Raw genomic sequence first — 18039 nt, 5'->3', positions numbered from 1 at the left:
GAAAACCTAATTCGAAGAGATATATATAATACAAGGTGTGATTTATTTAAAAAGAATCTTCAAATATTCTTATTTTGACAAGCTGGTAAGAGTAGGAAAAGTTGAGGATGCCTTCAAGAGTCATATATTCAATAAAATTTTCTGAAATCAAGGAATAATATATTAAGGCTATTTTTGGTCTAGAGAGTTTTATTAAAAATAAGCCGCCGATCGTAGTTTACTCAGGAGTGATGTACTCTAAAATAAGCTCTATTTATATCCCACGAACCAGGTTTCCATTATATAGAGTTAAACTTGTAAACCGAACGCGATGCGTGACTTGCTCGTCGCGAAGAAGCTCGCTCTTCCTCTGCTCCTCCTCCTCCTTATCATCAACCTCTCCACGGCGTTGGTTCCTCCGGACACTCGCATCCGCGGCTGCGAGAACTTCCTCGACTTCCTCACGCGAACCGCAGTCCAGTACTCGGCCTCCTACTTCGCCGACAACCCTCGCGGCAACGGCACCTCACTAGACCCGGGGATGGTGGACCCACCGACGCCGGCTGCCCTCTTTAAGGCCTTCTACGGAACCACGGCCACGCCGGCCAACTTCAAGGAGGCCCTGCTGCAGATGTACTACGCCGACCCTGGACGCTTCGGCCCGGCAGATGACCAAGACCGCAATCTAATCCAGCTGCGCTCCAACATCTACACCTACGCTCAGGCGTCGAGCTGGCAACTGGCGAGGCGCAAGTTCGGAGTGCTGGTTTACCTGGGACTGACCGACCTGGCCAGCGCCTCCCGTGATTGGGTGCGCTTGCGCTGCTTGCGCAAGGAATACGTGAAGCTTGCTGAGGCGTTCGTCGTCACCGAGCTGGAGAAGTGAGTTTTGAACTCGATCGTTCGATTTTGTCTTAAACTAAATGTTCTAAGCGAAAATGGGAAAAGCTTTGTTTGTTAAATGGGAGATTAAACTTTTAACTCGATCGTTTTTTTTGTATGAAATCGACTGTTGAAAGCAAAATGGGAATCTTGTTTAAAGCGAAATGGGAAAAAGAGAAAATGAGAAAAGCTTGTTAACAGCGAAATGGGAGATTAAAGTTTTGAACTGAATTGTTTGATCTCTCTCCTTTTGTGTGAAATCGAATGTTAAAAGCAAAATAGAAAAAAGCGATAATGGGAAAAATTTGATAAAAGCGAAATGGGATATTAAAGGTTTTTTTAAGTTTTTAAACTCGACCGTTCGATCGCTGTCGCTTTGATGTGAAATCGAATGTTGGAAGAGAAATGGGAAAAAAAGATATACGCGATAACATGGTGTTAATATCGCTACTCGTCTGCAACTAGGTTTATATCGGCGCTAATCGGACCCAAATGAGAAGTGAGATTTAACGCCGTGTGTTTTTTTCCTGCGAAAGTTTACATGCGTGTGAAACATCGGACTATTTTCTAACGTGAGGAGTTCTCGACGTGCTCGCGCCAAGTGACATTTGTCAAATGTATATGTAAACATAGCAAAACAGATGCCGACGTGCTAAGCGAGACATGGTTAAATTTAAACTGGGGCACTTTCAAACGATTCACGGCAAGGTTGTTTGTGTGTTTATGAGAAATTTAATACTGGTGGTCAGAATTAATTTATTCCGCTTCATTTTAAAAAGTTCTATTCTATGGCAACCAGAAGTGCAATATTTCTAGAAACTATATACAGCCATCGACTTGCAGCCGCACCGCGTTTAAATCCCGGACAAAACGCGATACGTGACAATACGCTCTGAGTAAGGATTTCCACACTTATGACTGTTGTCCATGTTTTTTCGGCAGGATTCGCAACGAGATCGGCGAGTTCAGGTTCGGTCGGTTCTTGGACCTCGGCTCCGGCACCACCCTGGCCTTCGTGGTCGACGACACGGGAAGCATGGACGGCGAAATTGAGGCGGCCAAAGAAAGGGCCAAGGTTGGACGTTGCTTGTATTACGTATATTTCAACCAGGGCTGCAAAGTTTTGAGGTCTTTGCGAAAAGCGGATTTCACTTTTTGTTAAATTAAAAAACAAATGTAGAATCACTTCGGTATTTTTCAAGCTCAATTGACCTAAATGACCAATCCAAATAAATTAGAGATTCCAAAACGCTACTGGTCGTTATTTTGGGTATGTTGTGTTTTTGTTTGTTCGAACGATTTACCAAAGATTTTATATTCATGACATTTTTCACAGATGATCCTTCGTCAGCGGCAAGGATCGTTGGACCAGGCCCAGGACTTTGTTCTCGTTCCTTTTAACGACCCCGGTGTCGGACCCTTGACGGTCACCAACAACCAGGACGTTTTCACAGCAGCCATAGAAAAGTGAGATTGACGAGAACGTGAACATAAAAAGGGTCGAGACTACGAGACATCCACTCACATTATGCGTACCTGAGTTTTTACCAAGCTCCTTGAAATATTCACCCCCACAAAGCAACACAATTTCTTCTTATACAAACAACAGCAAACAAGGTGTTGTTTCAGGGATGTCCGATAATATCGAAAGCAGACTTGGACAACTGGACAATTCTAGTTTTCTAATTCATTGAATTAGAGCAAAATGCGGCTAATTTGAATTCTAATCTAATTTGTAAATTGCTTGTGCGCTCTCATTCTAGTTCTAATCTAATTCGGCTTTTACCAAAAAATGCTACTTTGTCCACCGGCATTTTTACTTTCTTATTATAGTGAAAAAAAAAATTGAGTTCCAACTCTTTGGTTGGAACGTAATTTTCACAGTCTGAAAAGCATAATATATGCTAAAAGGCATCAAAATTAGCACACACATATTTACCATTCACTTTTTTATTAGAATAATTTGCGATTTACTGAAACTGATTGTGAATATTCAAATGTAATTCTAGTTCCAATTGTAGTTCAAATTCGTTTTTTTTAAGAATTCGGTAATTCTAATTCTAATCTAATTTGAGAAAACTCAAAATGATCTAATTCTAATTCTAATCTAATTTTAAAAAGCTAAAATAAATCTAGTTGTCCAAGTCTGATCGAAAACTGATACCCGACGCCCAGCTGTAGTATCGGTACCGATCAGACACCAAATTACTATAGGAATTTCAGACTTAGTTTACTATCCCCCCCAAAAAAGTGATAGATTAACATCTTGAGGTAACTATAAACGTTTTTTCACTAAAAGCAAATTAGGACTTACTAATCTGAAAAACATGATCATGGAACGTTTTGATTTCATTAATTTTGCTAGAATAAATCGTTTTCAGACCAAGATATTGTAGGCAATGAATATTTTTAACTGAGCATTGTTTTACTTCAAACGGTGCAAGCGACTTTACAGTTAAAATATCTTTGCAGATGTCACGTTAATATCAACTAGTTAATAAGACAAGTATCCTAGAAACCATCGTGATTTGGACTCGTGACAACTTACCAACTCCCCTTTTGAATATTATGTGATGAAAAAACTTTTTGTCATAAATCGACGTATATGCTGAGAAATATTGTCAGTTGGATCTTCAGTTCGGAATATATAGCTCGTTAGAACCTAAATATTTCCTTGATAATTACGAGATTTGGTATTGGATCGGATCGGATCGCGATACTTTTTGTCCAAAATATCGGTATCGAAATAAATATCAAGTATCGGACATCCGTAATTGAAACCACTATTTCAAGATTTTTTTACACACAGCCTTTACGCTGACGGCGGCGGTGACACTCCTGAACTGGCGATGCGGGGAATTTCGCTAGCGGTTGAAAACAGCAGGTTCGGCTCCACTATCTTCGTGATAACCGATGCGGAGGCGAAGGACATCGAACTACAGGTTGGACTAACATTAGATAGTCACGATGACATAACTAATAGTATTACCCCACTTCACCGTTGGATCATTTAATTCCTTCCTTGACCCTGTTTTTGTCTTTGGAACTACATCGAACTACAGGTTTCGACTGAGATGAAATATTCCTAGATAATAGTATTACCCCAACGGCCCCTTTGGGTTTTTTAATTCGTTTCTGAACCCTGTTTTTGTCTGTGAATCGGTTGAGCAAAGAAATAAAAATTTTACGTTTTTAATGCGGATTTTATGTTTCTTATGCACATAACTACCCATAAAATGCCGTAGACTCCTATAGGTTTACTGTACTTGTATCAAATAATAATCTAGCTCATGTTTGAATTGCTTGATGCGGGGGTGTCGGTGGCAATATACAGGCGGCACTCCGCTCCGCCCAGTAGATTAACCGGTTAAGCGCCCAGGCGGCACTCCGCTCCGCCCAGTAGATTAACCGGTTAAGCGCCTTTTCTACAAGCATGGAAACTGCCTCGGGCCTTTCGTCGGACTTCGTAAAAGTTAGTGGCAGTCTCCTGTATCGATCTTATCTTGCGATCGGTTTGCCAACGCCATATTAGAGGTTACAAGGAACAGGAATTCTCACGAATTACGCATGAATTTAAGACAGCATATTGAAGAAGCCCTCAGGATCCATAACAAAACTGAGACGTGTGGAGATGGGCACGAATCTTGTTGACTTCACGTTGGAATTTATTTTCTTCCAGACTTATGTTTATCAGTGGAAAGATCCACACACATATGTGTGTTAACAACTGAGATCTAGCTTTTCTAAAGCTGCTTTTGGACCAACGACTACAGCTTACGTACCATTAGTACACCGAAAATTATTGCAGTCTCACCGAATCTGTCGATCAATGATGCAAGCAGGGCAGGCTAGAAAAACAACTAGCCTTATGTTAGGTTCGAACTCACGACCCTCGGTCAGACCTAAGTTTTACGCGATTCTTTGGCTTTTACTTTCCAAACGAAAACACTATATTTAAGCTTTAATTTTAAACGATAACCAACAAGACAAGCATTTAAAGTTAACTCATTGTTTATTTTTTTATTTCAGGATCTGGTCGTGGCTCAAGCCAAGAGAAAAAATATCAAGATCACTTTTCTACTGACACGAAATATCAATAAAGTCATGTGTAGTGGAAGAAGCCACCGGTAAGTGATGAGATATTGCAAATTTACTTTCTAACTTTGGGGCGTAATGGTTTGAGGTTGTAGTAAGGCGTAGTAAGAATATGAAAGCTCATACTGAAATATTTCCAACATGATGTTGAAAATGAATATAGAGTTATTCGAAACGTTCAAAATGATAACTTCTGTATAGGCTTGGATGTTCCAATTACTTTCTAACTCTTCCTAAATGCTGTTAAAAAATATAAAATCACCTTTTTAGGTTTCGTTAAGCCCTATTTTTAGGAGGACGATTTAAAAAATATTAAACTAAAAAAGTTAGATGTTGAATATACAGTATGTAGATTTTAACTTTTAATACAATACTTATCCTGGGGAATTCGAACCTTCACCCATATATCTGAACGTGTGTGTATCCAGTGGGGTGCGGTATCTTCAAGAAATTGATGCTTGCACTAAACTTGTTAACAGCAGAGCCTAATGGATTAAAAGCACTTGAATACTGACGTCACGTTATGACGTAACTTTGTAACGTCGTTTTTTAAATTCTTCATGATTCTCCACACAAAAATCCCAGACCCGCCCGTCAATTAAATCTATACAGATATTAGTAAATATCAGTTGTTGTAAACTAATTTTTTAAATAAAGCACCAGTCAAGTCTTTTGTAAAATAACTTGTTTTCAGTTTTATTTAATAAAATACTTCAATCCAAGTCATTTTTTCATAAAAATGAATTAAGTCAAGTCAAGTTAGTTAAAAACAGTGACTTAAGTGCACTTAGGTAAAGTCAGTCATCACAACACTGGTAAATATACATAGACATTACTCGCACTCAGGGCCGAATTAGCGGTGAAGCCTAAGGCTGTTTAATAGAAAAGGGACTAGTTTTGCAAACTAAGCTATAAAAAGTAATAAAAAATAAAGTACATGCATGAAAAATTAAAATTATTGACTGCAACAAAAAGTAACTTTAAAAAAGGGCCGAATATTTCAAGGGCCTAAGGGTATAGCCTTAGTAGATTAATCCGGCACAGTATCCATACGTAGCCCCCGTATGGTTAATGTTTTGATGGTTAATCAGCTAATCGATGTTTAGTGCAACACCCTTTCTTGTTTTACGTATAGCGGCCCCGTGGGATCGCTTGGTTATCGACGTTGCAACACTCCTTCGTTCAAGTTCGGCCGGGAGCTGTACAACTACCTGGCGGAAAGCACTGGTGGAAACGTCCTCGTCGTCTCCAAGGCGTCTTTTTTCAGCGCTACCGAAGTGATTGACAGCACGATCAAGCAGGGCGTCGTCGATATCAGCTTCGAGGTTCTTTCGAGTAGGTGGCGGGGTTTTAAGCATTGACCTCTATTTTTATCATGAGCTAACATCGAAAATTAAAAACATAGCCGGATTGATGTTGACGACAAGCGATGACTCTTTTTGCAGAGAATGTCGATTTATTTCGTGAAAAATTTAGCGAGAAATCTCGGCAATTAGGTGTTAATATGGCTGAATATTAATTTCCATAAAATATATACAAGTATTTTTCGCTAAAAGTGTGTTTGCTTTGCTGAAGCCAATACAAGGAATGTAAAAAATTAGCTTATTAGAGGCACAACTTTCGGAGCGATTGCTCAAAAACAATCTCGGCGCGCCAATTACGTCCAGGTCGCTTAAAACGGCGATGAACAGATCTTTTTTCGATGTATGATTTATGTTCTCGATACAAAGGTCTCAAACTAAAAGTGCTTTGCGAATAAAATTAAATGATGTATCAAAGCAACTATAACAGACCTAGGCAAACTACGACCCGGCCTGCCAAGCATTATAATCCCGCGCGATCAATTTTCAATAAAACCTTTTTCGGCAAACATTAGCCTTAACGTTGTTTAATTGATTTCAGAATTTGTTATTGAATACATTAGACTTGTAACAAGGCATCTCACCTGTTACTACTCTTACCAGCTTGTCAAGACAAGGGTGTTTAAAAAATCTTTTAAACGCATACACAAGTTGTATCATGTGAATTCGAGATCCCCTTTTTTTGAGACGGCCCGCCAAGAAATTTTCTGTTTTTTTATGCCCAATACTAAACTTGAAGGTAGTTCTTGATAAAGGACTATTAGGCAAGAATGAACATTCCGTATCGATAAATCATGTATTTATTTTCTCCGTGTAACAGCATTATCCATTTCGTTACGCTTAGTGATGTTTTATTCTTTACACTGCTTCTGTTTTCCTTCGCTGAATGCTTTACTTGTTTGGCCGTATTACCAGTCCAGTTTTTCTCGAATTAATCTAAATGACGCTGAGCTGTTGGTTCTTTCAGTTAATCGAAACGCTGCTAGAACTACTAAAAGAGCAAATTAATCGTTTGAAAATTCGAAGTGGGTCCCCGGTCGCGTTTTTGCGATCCCTTTGCTGTAATATACAACAACAAACCAAAATTATAAAAAAAGGATATAGCCATGTTTAAAAATGTTTACAAACCTTTCAATAATTAGACTTTTATTGTCAGCCGTTTACTTTTTTGCCGCAAGATGTTTGAAAGTTAAACTAAACAATACACGATCTTGGAATATTATAGTCATTCATTCAAACCATCTTAGAAAATTAACAAACCTAGAAAATTAACCAAGCTACATTTGAACTTGACTTTGACTAACTGAGATACACGGTGGTGATTACAATTTTAACGCGAAAGTTTGTAAAACTCTGAAAAGCTACAGTGAAAATTCGGCCGTGGCACCTGTTGAGGTGGACAATTCAAAGCTAATTGGCATGCTAAAACCCGAACTTACGCCGTCTCCACTTGACATTTGCAACCTGCATTTCTGTTGATTTTGCTACCTTCAGGCTATATTAGGCATGAAGAAGCATACGTGCGTTGCGAGACTTTGCGAAAATCGTTTGGCAATATTGGATACAAATGTTTGCATACCCTTATTATAACGCTGTTAACTCAAACATATTTGTACGGAACGTGTGTCAAAAATATGATAAACGATATGAATACTGTTTGTAGAGTCTTCTTTAAGTAGGACATAAATGTACGTATGTATGTAGGCTATATACACATTGCTATATGGCTAACCACAGTGTTGTAAGACTCGAGTCACTGTTTTTAAATGACTTGACTGAGGTATTTTTCTGTTTTACGTTTATGTTATTTTTAAGTAAGATGTTGCTCATAGTCGGACGAGTTTACTAATTTTACTAGCTATACTTTTTAAGATACGGATGACTTGGAATTGACTTGCTTCGATTATGACTTGACTGGGATTCGATTTGTTATTGATTCAGAAAGACTTGATTTTGACTTAAGTTATTTTACATATGACTTGACTTGGACTTAAGTCATTTCGAAATGACTTGTTTACAACGCTAACCGTCCATTCAGGACCAATTTCATGATGATAAATTTCATGATGACGCGTTCATGATGATACATAATTCTGTTGCAACCAAGAAATAAATTTATTGCGGCTGTCGTAAACTGTATTTTCTAAGTGACACCTTCAATTTTTTAAATCAAATTTCGGCTTAAATTCACGTAGGCTAAGCAAACTTGAAAAAAATAGGGTTGTACGCGGCCGGAAAGCCTAGTCACCCTGTCTAACGATGGATACCTAATTTATTTTTTTATTTTTACCCTTTTGCAGGCAACGAAACGCGAAACTTTGCCGTCCCCGTCGACTCTGCCTTGACCGAAATGTTCTTCCAATTTCTCGGCTCTTGCCGTGACATCACCATAACCCACAATGGCAAAATACTTCCTTTGAAGGTAAGTGTTAACATTTACCAAGATCACAAATTAGCTAAATTGCTTTACAAGCTACGTTTGATCTCTTGACTGGCGTTTAATCACAGTTACAATAATAGCTTTAGAATCATTAAAGTCACATTGGTGACTGACAACCTATGGTAGCCTAAGGTCATTTCAAGGTTCAATTTAGTACAGGACATATTCTGTTGCTGACCAACACTATGGAATGCGCTATTTCCTTTCAATTAACCTCATTGAATTGTAATGTGTTACTATTATTTCCGAATAGCAATTGGTCGATTAGAATTTGTTTCTATGGGATCAGACATTTTTCAAAGCAATATTATTATTTCTTTAAAAAAATGTCTGATCCTGGTTTTACTCGGGTTTTTAAAGTGTGAGTTTTATTGTTTATATACGCGTCAGCGAAACAGTGATGACAAGCAGAAACCTGCCGCCAATAGTTTTGGATTCTATAAAGATATGCCCTTTTATATATTTTGTTGCTTTAGGATACCGTTTCATTAGGCAATTTCTATGAAGGCAAGATTCTGGTTGGAGACAAATATGGCGATTGGATGGTTAACGTTACTGCGCAAAAAACATGTACAGTCAAGGTAACCATGTAACGTCTAGTGATAAAATAAACATGTAGATGTAATTTTAATTTTAACTCTGTTAGTAATCCAACGTTACAAGTATCTGTCCTGTTTTAGACCGTAGCACGCTCGACTGAAGGATTCCTGTTGACTTTGGCGAAGCAAACTACAGTTATCGGAGAAACGGCGGTTTATGAAACATTTGAAGGCAGGAGATTTTATCGAGTATCCGTAAAAAAAGATTATACCTTGTAGAACGATAAAATTTCTTGAAGGTGTTGGATAACTAAAAATCTTTGTACAAGCCACCAGGACTGGATAAGGGTACTGTAGGCCTAAGGTTGTTCACTAAAGAAGAGCCTAACTTTGCAAACTAAGCTAAAAAAGTAAAAGTATATACATGAAAGAAAAAGAAAATTTAACCTTAAAAAAAGTTTATGGTCGAATTTTTCGGGGCTAGGCTATCGTCTTAGTAGCCCCTTATGGTTAATCCGGCCCCTGTCCGCCACGTAAAATGGTAGCATATACCACAAACACATGGCTTACCCCGAAGGCCAATAGACCAAACTTTAAAAATAATATTATGTCATCAATTCTTAGGTCAGCCACTATTTTCGGACCAAGTTACTTTGCTATTGAACATTTACGGTGGAAACAAGCTTGGAAGAGTGCGAGCTGTCAAGCTGATCTCCAAGGACACTGGGATGGTCGTACGGACCTTCAAGTAGATTTGCACTTAAACGATATACGCATCATAACGGAAGCGTAAATAGAAAATATGCCTCTTTCAGTTGCTAGGTATAAAATGTACCGTTAGATCGCCCGAACAAAACACAGCCGATGATTTCAATAAAATATTACTCTTCCTGAAAGATGTGAGGCTTACAACAAACTTAGTTTAACCCCCAAGAAAAAGAACACCAGAGGACTTTAAATCAGATTACGAAGTACATCAACAAAAATATTATTGGCTGTAGTACTATACTGAAAACATTTTAGTAGTGAAAAAATAGAAAATGTCTTGGGTATTTGTTTTATTTTCTTGAAACTGATTACAGCTGCAATAGCAACCGAAACACAGTGTTGTAAACAAGTCATTTTGAAATGAGTTAAGACCAAGCCATAATGAGAGCAAGTCTGTTTCAACTCCTTGTCATAAAAATTAAACGTTAAACTATTAAAATTGGTGAACTCGTCTGATTATGACCAACACCTCACATACAAATAACACAAAACGCAACACATAGCAAGCAATATGTTTTATGTGCAAAAACTAAGATAAATAACCCAATTAAAAAAAAATCCCTACTAAAACTTTATTTCAACCAAAGACATTTGTCAAAAACTTAAGTCAAGTCATATTTCTCATAAGACTTAAGTCGAGTCAAGTCATACTGTCTAAAAAACTTAAGTCAAGTCGTTTGAGAATAGTGACTTAAGTGCACTCATTGATTTAAGTCATTACAACACTGTCAACACGCCTTAAACATAATGTAAATGTTCAAGCGCGGCCATTTAGTGATTACACCTTATTAATATTAACAGATTTTCGCATTTACTTAACGCAGAGTCACGGCCAATCCACCGCCGGAGTTTCGAATCCCGATAGTGCGCCCGCCCACCGACCCAGTGCTCGTGTTAGTAGAGGGGACAGACCTCTCAGGTGTGGCCTACTCACGCGTCATGACCACGACCATTGAGTTCGTGCATGTCAGCATCCAGTGCTCGGACATCAAGACGACCGTGTTCAGGTAGGGACGTCTGTTTTGTCAGTTGAGCGTGGTTTTGCAGTGGGTAACGAAGGCTGGGGAACTATTAAATGATTTCACGTACAGTTACTTGGCTTTAAACAACCAGAAGTGGGTGCTGAGTTAAACTTAGGTTTAATGAACAAGACAAGAATGCTGTGTTAAACTTAGCTCTATTTAACAATACATGGATGCTGTAATAAACTTAGGTTTAATTAACAAGACTTGGATGCTACACCAAACTTGGCTCAAATTAACAATACGTGAATGCTGTACAGCATGGTTGCTGTATTAAACATAGCGCGTTAGACATAAGACGACCATAAATTTAGGTGCGGCCGTCTGATTTGTCAGTTCAGCGTTTTATGCAGTGGTTAACGCAGGCTGAAAGAAACTGCCAAACCATTTCACGTACAGTTACTTAGCTTTAATTAGCAAGACGTGGATGCTGCATAGCAGTGGTCGGCAATTTTTTTTGTCGCGGCCAAAATTCTCTTTCAAGAGCTATTGAAGGCCCACTACGTGAAAATTATACGACAACATGGTTAAAAGTAAATGAGGTACATATATGTTACAACCGAACATATTAAAGGTCCTACTGATTTTTATTTATGTGCGTAACTGACGTCTTAGTGAACTTTTTTCTAAATTACATGCCAAGATGGATTCGTAGCAGATGCATTGTTAGATTAGCACAGATAATACTAAAAAATGTGTTTTTAGGAAAAATGTTTTCCATTGAGATTTATAAAATTAAAAATCCATATCAAAAAATAGAATTTAGCTAAGGCAATAAGTCAAACATAATTTAAATTGAACCACCTGAACCGTTTTATGTAACATTTTAAGAACCAGAAATAAACCGAACAAATTAAAATGAACTCAAACCTCCACCATTCAATCTCTTTCGCAGACCCGGGGACTCGATACGACTCAACCTTGCTATCACCAACACTGCTGAGAAAGCAACGTCACTTCAACTTGGAGTGAGTGACACCCAAGAGTACGTCAGTGGCGCTGTGACACCCTCATCGGTGACACTTGCCGCAAACGGTGGCACCGCGGAAGCATCATTCGGGGTTACCGCTCCTGAAAAAGCCCTGGCTGGATCGGTTACATTGATCACCATATCAGGTGAGTTTTACCTAAAATTGTAGATCTCAAACTAGGTAACTAGAGTAAGTTATCATTCTAATTGAGTTTAGTTAAGGTTATATTTCAGTTAGTGGCAGCAAGTCATTTTTATGACTGTTTGTTTAAATGTTAGAGCAGGGTTTGTTACCCTCGCACCACCCACGGGGTGCTAAATCAAACAAGAAAATGTATTACTGTAATGTTGCTGTAATTTTGCTCAGTTCAATGTTAAACTACCTGAGATTTTATTATTGTGTTACTGTATTATCAGTTAGTTGTATAACAATAAAATCACAATGGTTTTGATATTCAAGCAATTCTAGAAGGGGTTGCGACAATTGGTTGGTGAATTGAAATGGAAGCGAGAATTGGTTAGTGATTTGAAAGGGGTTGCAGCAAGAACAAAAGGTTAAGAAGCGCTGTGTTAGATTAACTCAAGGTCTAATTTTCATCCGACACTGCGCAGTTATAATCTCAAGATTGAATGACTCGTTGCGAGCAATTTATGTGTTAAAGATGTCTGTCATCTAGCGTGTTACAGGAGGATTTTGGCAGCAACACAAAACTTTTTTCCTTGGCAGCGAAGAGCAACACATCGAATTCCTTGCTTTACAAAACCTGCGAGTTGGTGGTCGGGCAGCTCGAGCGCCCTCGTGTGGGAACTTTCACCGTAAAGGCAAAAATCAACTCGAGGTTTGCGGAAACGATCATGACAAGTCTTGTGCAGAACGAGTAAGTGGTAAATTTAATATGACTATACAATATACATAACGCCAGATATGAGCTATACGTAGCACTAAAAGGTTTTTTCTTCAAACAAATCTTGACGCACATTTTAAAACAAATTTCTAACAGGACAGCAAAACAGAAGTAATTTTGGATAGACGTATAGTTCAAACTCTATACAGTTTTTTATTGGCGCATTGTGGGACTACGTTGGTAGTTAAATCACGGAAAGCCATACGTAAAATATAGTTTTGATTAACATATGTCTGTGCCTCTAATCAGAATTTTCTTTCGAAAAATAAATCTGCCTGAATCCGAATGGTGAAAACAAACGATTTTGGTTGGACATCGATGATCAAGAATAAAAGAAGTACAGAACTTTTTTTTTCGGTTTACTAAGTTCTGTACTTACCTTATTCTGTATGTCTGTGCCTGGTTGCAAAAGTTTATGTTGAAGTTGGAAACAAAAATATTTTACTGAAACAAAATTATGAGACGTATACTTAACACAAGTTTGTCTTTAAACGGTATGGTGAAACAGTTATATGAGACTTAATAAGCTGTGAAAAATAAAAGTGACTCGATCAAAATTTTTCGAGCGTTTATGTAACGTGCTAATGCCATAGGCGTAGCCAGAGGGGCTGGAGGGGCCATGTCCCCCCCTCCAAAAAAATATATTTATAAATATTTTACTCTTAATAATTTGTTTTGTAGCATTTCTGAGCAGTACCACAACATTCGATCACAGGCATGTCACGCCTTCAATTGTCATGCATTTTTACGTCACAAACGATGCAGTTAATATAACGTTTGCTATACAATAATGTAGTTTTACTACTTTTAGACAGTTTTTGCTCTTTGACTGTTTTTTGAGTATTGCGTTAACACTCAGTCAGTTGCTGCTCGAAGTGGTTTGCTAGCATTGTTATTTGTGGTCGCTACGGCAGTTAATACATTGACAAAAGCTAAACAAAAAACAACTTTTTAGCCCCCCCCCAACATTTTCCGATGGCTACGCCACTGGCTAATGCTACAGGACCAGGAGCCTAACAAAATAAAACCCTTCTTTTGCTTTACAGTGCGGACGTAAGTAGAAAGGCTGACTTTTACGTCTTGCTTCCCAAGGACGCTTTTATCACAGCCTTCAGCATGACTGTTGATGGTGAGACGTACGATGGAACAATCCGAGAAAAAGAAGAGGCAAAACGTATTTTCAACCTAGCTCGGGTAAGCCATATTACAAGTTTAAGAGACGGGCTTCAATGTAGCTTACATATACTAGTGCTTCGTTTGTAGAATGTTGTATTTCAAAAAACGCCGAGGTAACACTTTTTCGTTTGACAAAAATGCTTTATACAGTGTTTGATAACATTACAGGTTATAGAATATGGCTTCTATCGCGATGTCAGTTTAATTTAAATAAAAAAGCAACTTTCCCTAAACTAGCCGATCTCTTTTAATACATAATCAGCACCATACCGAATATACGCCGGGTTTACAAATAGCCGAACAGGTCGCCCTTCGATTAAGTCCTGGTAATCATAGTGACACAGGTTGATATAATAATTGCATAGTGTTGTAATGAGTAAAGTCATTGACTTGATTGACTTGACTTAAGAGCACTTAAGTCACTGCTTCCAAATGACTTGACTTTTGGACACTTTTGGACAAGTGACTTGACTTGCACTTAAGTTATCGTCGAATGACTTTACTGGGACTTGTTTGCAACGCTGTTGATTGATGACTTGTTGTTTTTGCAAAAGACTTGACTTGGAATTGACTTCTCTAATTATAATGTGTATTTATTCAAAAAGACCTTACTAGGACTTAAATTATTTTTCGAATGACTTGACTGGGACTTGAGTAATTTCAAAATGCCTTTTTTTACGACACTGCAATTACATAACTCAGGAACGGGACCTGACTGCTGGTCACGTGGCCGCTAGAGACACATCGAATTCTGTCTTCAAAACCTCGGTCAACCTCGCACCAAGGAAGACGGTTACCTTCGTTCTGACCTACCAGGAACTGCTGCAGCGAAAGCTTGGCAAGTAAGAACAGTGTTGCTTAGCGTACCTTGAAAAACTCGGTGAGCGGCTTCTTAAATGGTTACACTTGTCTATTGAAGTAAGCTAACAAACCTCTGTTACAAATGCCAATAGATAGTTTGAGTGAATAACACATTTAATCTAACACTTTACATTTGGTCTTATTTTTACAACGAGTAAATTTTATGATATTCAAAACACATCATTTGAGGATTTTAAATAAAGCATTGCCAGGAATTTGACCAATTAGTTGATATGGTGTCTTTTAAATGAGAATGTTTTATGTCAAATAGACTGATCATGCCATACTTTGAGTGACAATCAGTGTTCCCAAGTTAAAATCTTGACTTCAGTGCACTTAAAACATCGTTTTCAAATGACTTGACTTGACATATAGATTTTGGACAAACGACAAATTAAATAACTTAGATTAAAATTAAGGGTATTAATTAAATACAGTTTTGGTTAAATACACTTTACATTTGGCGAAAAACAGTTTGCTGGTTATTTGTTTTGTTTTGGTAGTTGCTACGTAAAATAGGTAAAACAGGTTGATCGATTATTATTTATTTTAAATCGTTGTATTTGAATTCTAATGACCTGACTTGCAATTGACGTGGATCGCGCATTGTTGGTTCAGTTCAATAGCTTCATACCTCTAATCCAGGGGTTCTTGAACTTTTTTTAACGTGTCCTCTTGATTTTTTTTTTCTGCTTCGCGTGGCCACGGTAGTCAAACAAAAAATCAAAAAAGGACGTCATAAATTGACGTCACAATGCAAATAGACCTTATAAATCAGCTGATTTCGGTGCAAAAATGTGAAAGTGAAACCGTTTTTTTTAATGATCTATTTTCTTAAAAAAAAAAAAAAATTGATTACTTCTTAAATATACACTAATATTTTAATTAGGCCCTAATGGAAACGCTAAAACTAGGACCCCAGTTCTCTAAGCACTGCATTTTGATACTTATTGACACGACATCCTCCTGTACACTTTTTGTCAAGGTTCTTGTACGACGTCACTGTTCGCATGCTCCAACCGGTTGACTTCTTCAGCATTGATGTTTCCATTTGTGAGACTGAAGTGATCGAGTCTGTCCGAGTTCTCGGCTTCGAAACAGACCAAACGGCAGTGGCTGGACCGACCGAAGTACCCGGAGTTAGCGTGTCGAAGAATAGGTAATTAGGAAAAGTATATTCTAATGTTCAACAAAAAAAGACTTACGGCAAAGGCTTATTTATGTACAAACGTTTCGACTACCTGTTTGGGCAATCTTCTGCAGGGAAATATAATTACAACGTTATAACGTGGTCCTTGTTGTTTTTCTTTTACGGCTTGTCGGGTATGTCATGTATATATTTTTTCGCCTATAGTTGCAATTATATTGCCCTGAAGAAGTGTTCAAAGGCGTCCAACGAAATAAGCTGATTTTTCTCAAGTTTAGATTGCGAAGCTAAAGCGACATTTCGTGGTGTTGTAAATTGCAGACTTTTACAGCAACGTTGTTTTGTTAGTTCTAGCAAACTCAACGTTTAAACAATCAATTTCATTTTGCACTGCTATTTATTTGAAACTGTACTAATTGAAATTGCACTAAGTAAAAAAGAAAAACTATAGTTCATCCGAAAAACACTGCAATTCCACAAAAGGTATGCGTAATTCGACCTGAGTTTGATTGCCTATCTATGGATCTAATACCAACGGATCAATGCCGAAAACGCCCCTTAATTCGTGTTAAATGTGCGCAGGAGCACGGCCGAAATCAGATACTCGCCGTCGGTCACCCAGCAGGAGGCAATCTCCCCGTTCGGACTCAACGGGAAGTTTTCAGTCGATTACAACCTGACGTTGAGCAGAAAGAAGGGAGATTTTGTACTGGCCGGAAGGTAATGATCAGGAACTTAACGCCAAACACAATTCAACACGAGAATATAGCTTTAAAAACTGAAAAAAAATATTTAGGATAAAACGTCAAGATTCAAGATTTAGGATAGCTAAAATACCTTGTGGTTATTGATTCGAGCTGCCCATTAATGTTAAAAGTAACAATAATTGGATAATAAAGAGTGCGTAGATAAATGTATTAGTTTTGTCGTCTCGTGTTTTAGTTGTGTTTTGACATAAATTGAGCCTTTGAGAAAATACGTATAACATTACAATTTTTATGATCAGACGCTAATCAAATATGCGCACCTACACTCGAATCATAGTTGACTCCTTTCTTAATAGAATCTAGTTGGATAACTACATAAACTTATTTGTTTATTCTTATTCAATGTATCATTCCCTAGATTCCAAACACTTTCTATGCAGTTAGCCAAAATCTGATCAACTCACAGGTTTAGAACTGGAAAACAATGTTGAATTATTATGCTTACAATCTTCTCCATATTTATAGTCCAACTCACAATACACAAGTTCTCGTACACAGTGAACATTTATCCAGGGTCGCCCAAAATAATTTGTAGTTGTCTTCCATACCTACTTGACCTTATGAAAGTTTCCTCCCCTATCAGCTACTTCGCACATTTCATCAACCCAGAAGGCTTGCCGATCCCGAAAAGAGTTGTCTTCGCTCTAGACATTTCGGGATCTATGTATGGCCACAAGATGGATCAAGTGAGATCAGCAATGGCCAGTATCCTGGCCAATCTTGGAGCGCTTGTAAGTTGCCTATTTTTTTTTCAGCTGTAATATAATGCGGACATCGTATTGTAACTGTAAACTTTTCCTGCACAGTCGGAGTACCATTAACTTGAGCTTCTTGAGACTTGACTTAAGTCTTTTGGACTAATGAATTGGCTTGAAATAAAGTGTTTTTATTTTTATATCTAAAATTTGGTTATGTATTTTAATTTTTGCAAATAAAACAATTTTCTTGCTATATTTTGCATTTAATTTATTTTTTACTTGAGTTATTTCTCACAATCGGACGAGTTTACCAGTTCTAACACTTTGACGTAATAGTTTTAAGGCAAGAAATTGAGTTGAAGTTGACTTGCTCTAATTATGACGTGACTTGGGCAACCGATGACTTGGACTGGGACTTGACTTGTTATT

The 18039-nt window shown here is 37.9% G+C and overlaps 1 protein-coding gene across 1 annotated transcript in view; it reads left to right on the top strand.

Moving 5' to 3' along the window:
• Positions 1–277: 277 nt before the first annotated feature.
• Positions 278–18039, top strand: part of LOC146166744 (inter-alpha-trypsin inhibitor heavy chain H3-like) — a 31337-nt gene continuing 13575 nt past the window's right edge. The window contains exons 1-18 of the mRNA XM_083384870.1: positions 278–861; positions 1804–1936; positions 2198–2328; positions 3671–3803; positions 4891–4988; positions 6092–6291; positions 8618–8739; positions 9234–9338; positions 9438–9528; positions 9921–10044; positions 10889–11071; positions 11982–12202; positions 12784–12934; positions 14008–14155; positions 14840–14979; positions 15984–16157; positions 16728–16865; positions 17496–17643. Coding sequence (XP_083240996.1) covers positions 311–861; positions 1804–1936; positions 2198–2328; positions 3671–3803; positions 4891–4988; positions 6092–6291; positions 8618–8739; positions 9234–9338; positions 9438–9528; positions 9921–10044; positions 10889–11071; positions 11982–12202; positions 12784–12934; positions 14008–14155; positions 14840–14979; positions 15984–16157; positions 16728–16865; positions 17496–17643 — 2991 coding nt within the window. The 5' untranslated portion in view covers positions 278–310. The remainder of the gene's footprint in view (positions 862–1803; positions 1937–2197; positions 2329–3670; positions 3804–4890; positions 4989–6091; positions 6292–8617; positions 8740–9233; positions 9339–9437; positions 9529–9920; positions 10045–10888; positions 11072–11981; positions 12203–12783; positions 12935–14007; positions 14156–14839; positions 14980–15983; positions 16158–16727; positions 16866–17495; positions 17644–18039) is intronic.

This window comes from Ascidiella aspersa, chromosome 1 (genome assembly GCF_963924565.1).
Source record: "Ascidiella aspersa chromosome 1, kaAscAspe10.2, whole genome shotgun sequence".
In the NCBI taxonomy this organism is placed as follows: Eukaryota; Metazoa; Chordata; class Ascidiacea; order Phlebobranchia; family Ascidiidae; genus Ascidiella; species Ascidiella aspersa.
This window is presented reverse-complemented; position numbering and strand designations above follow the sequence as displayed.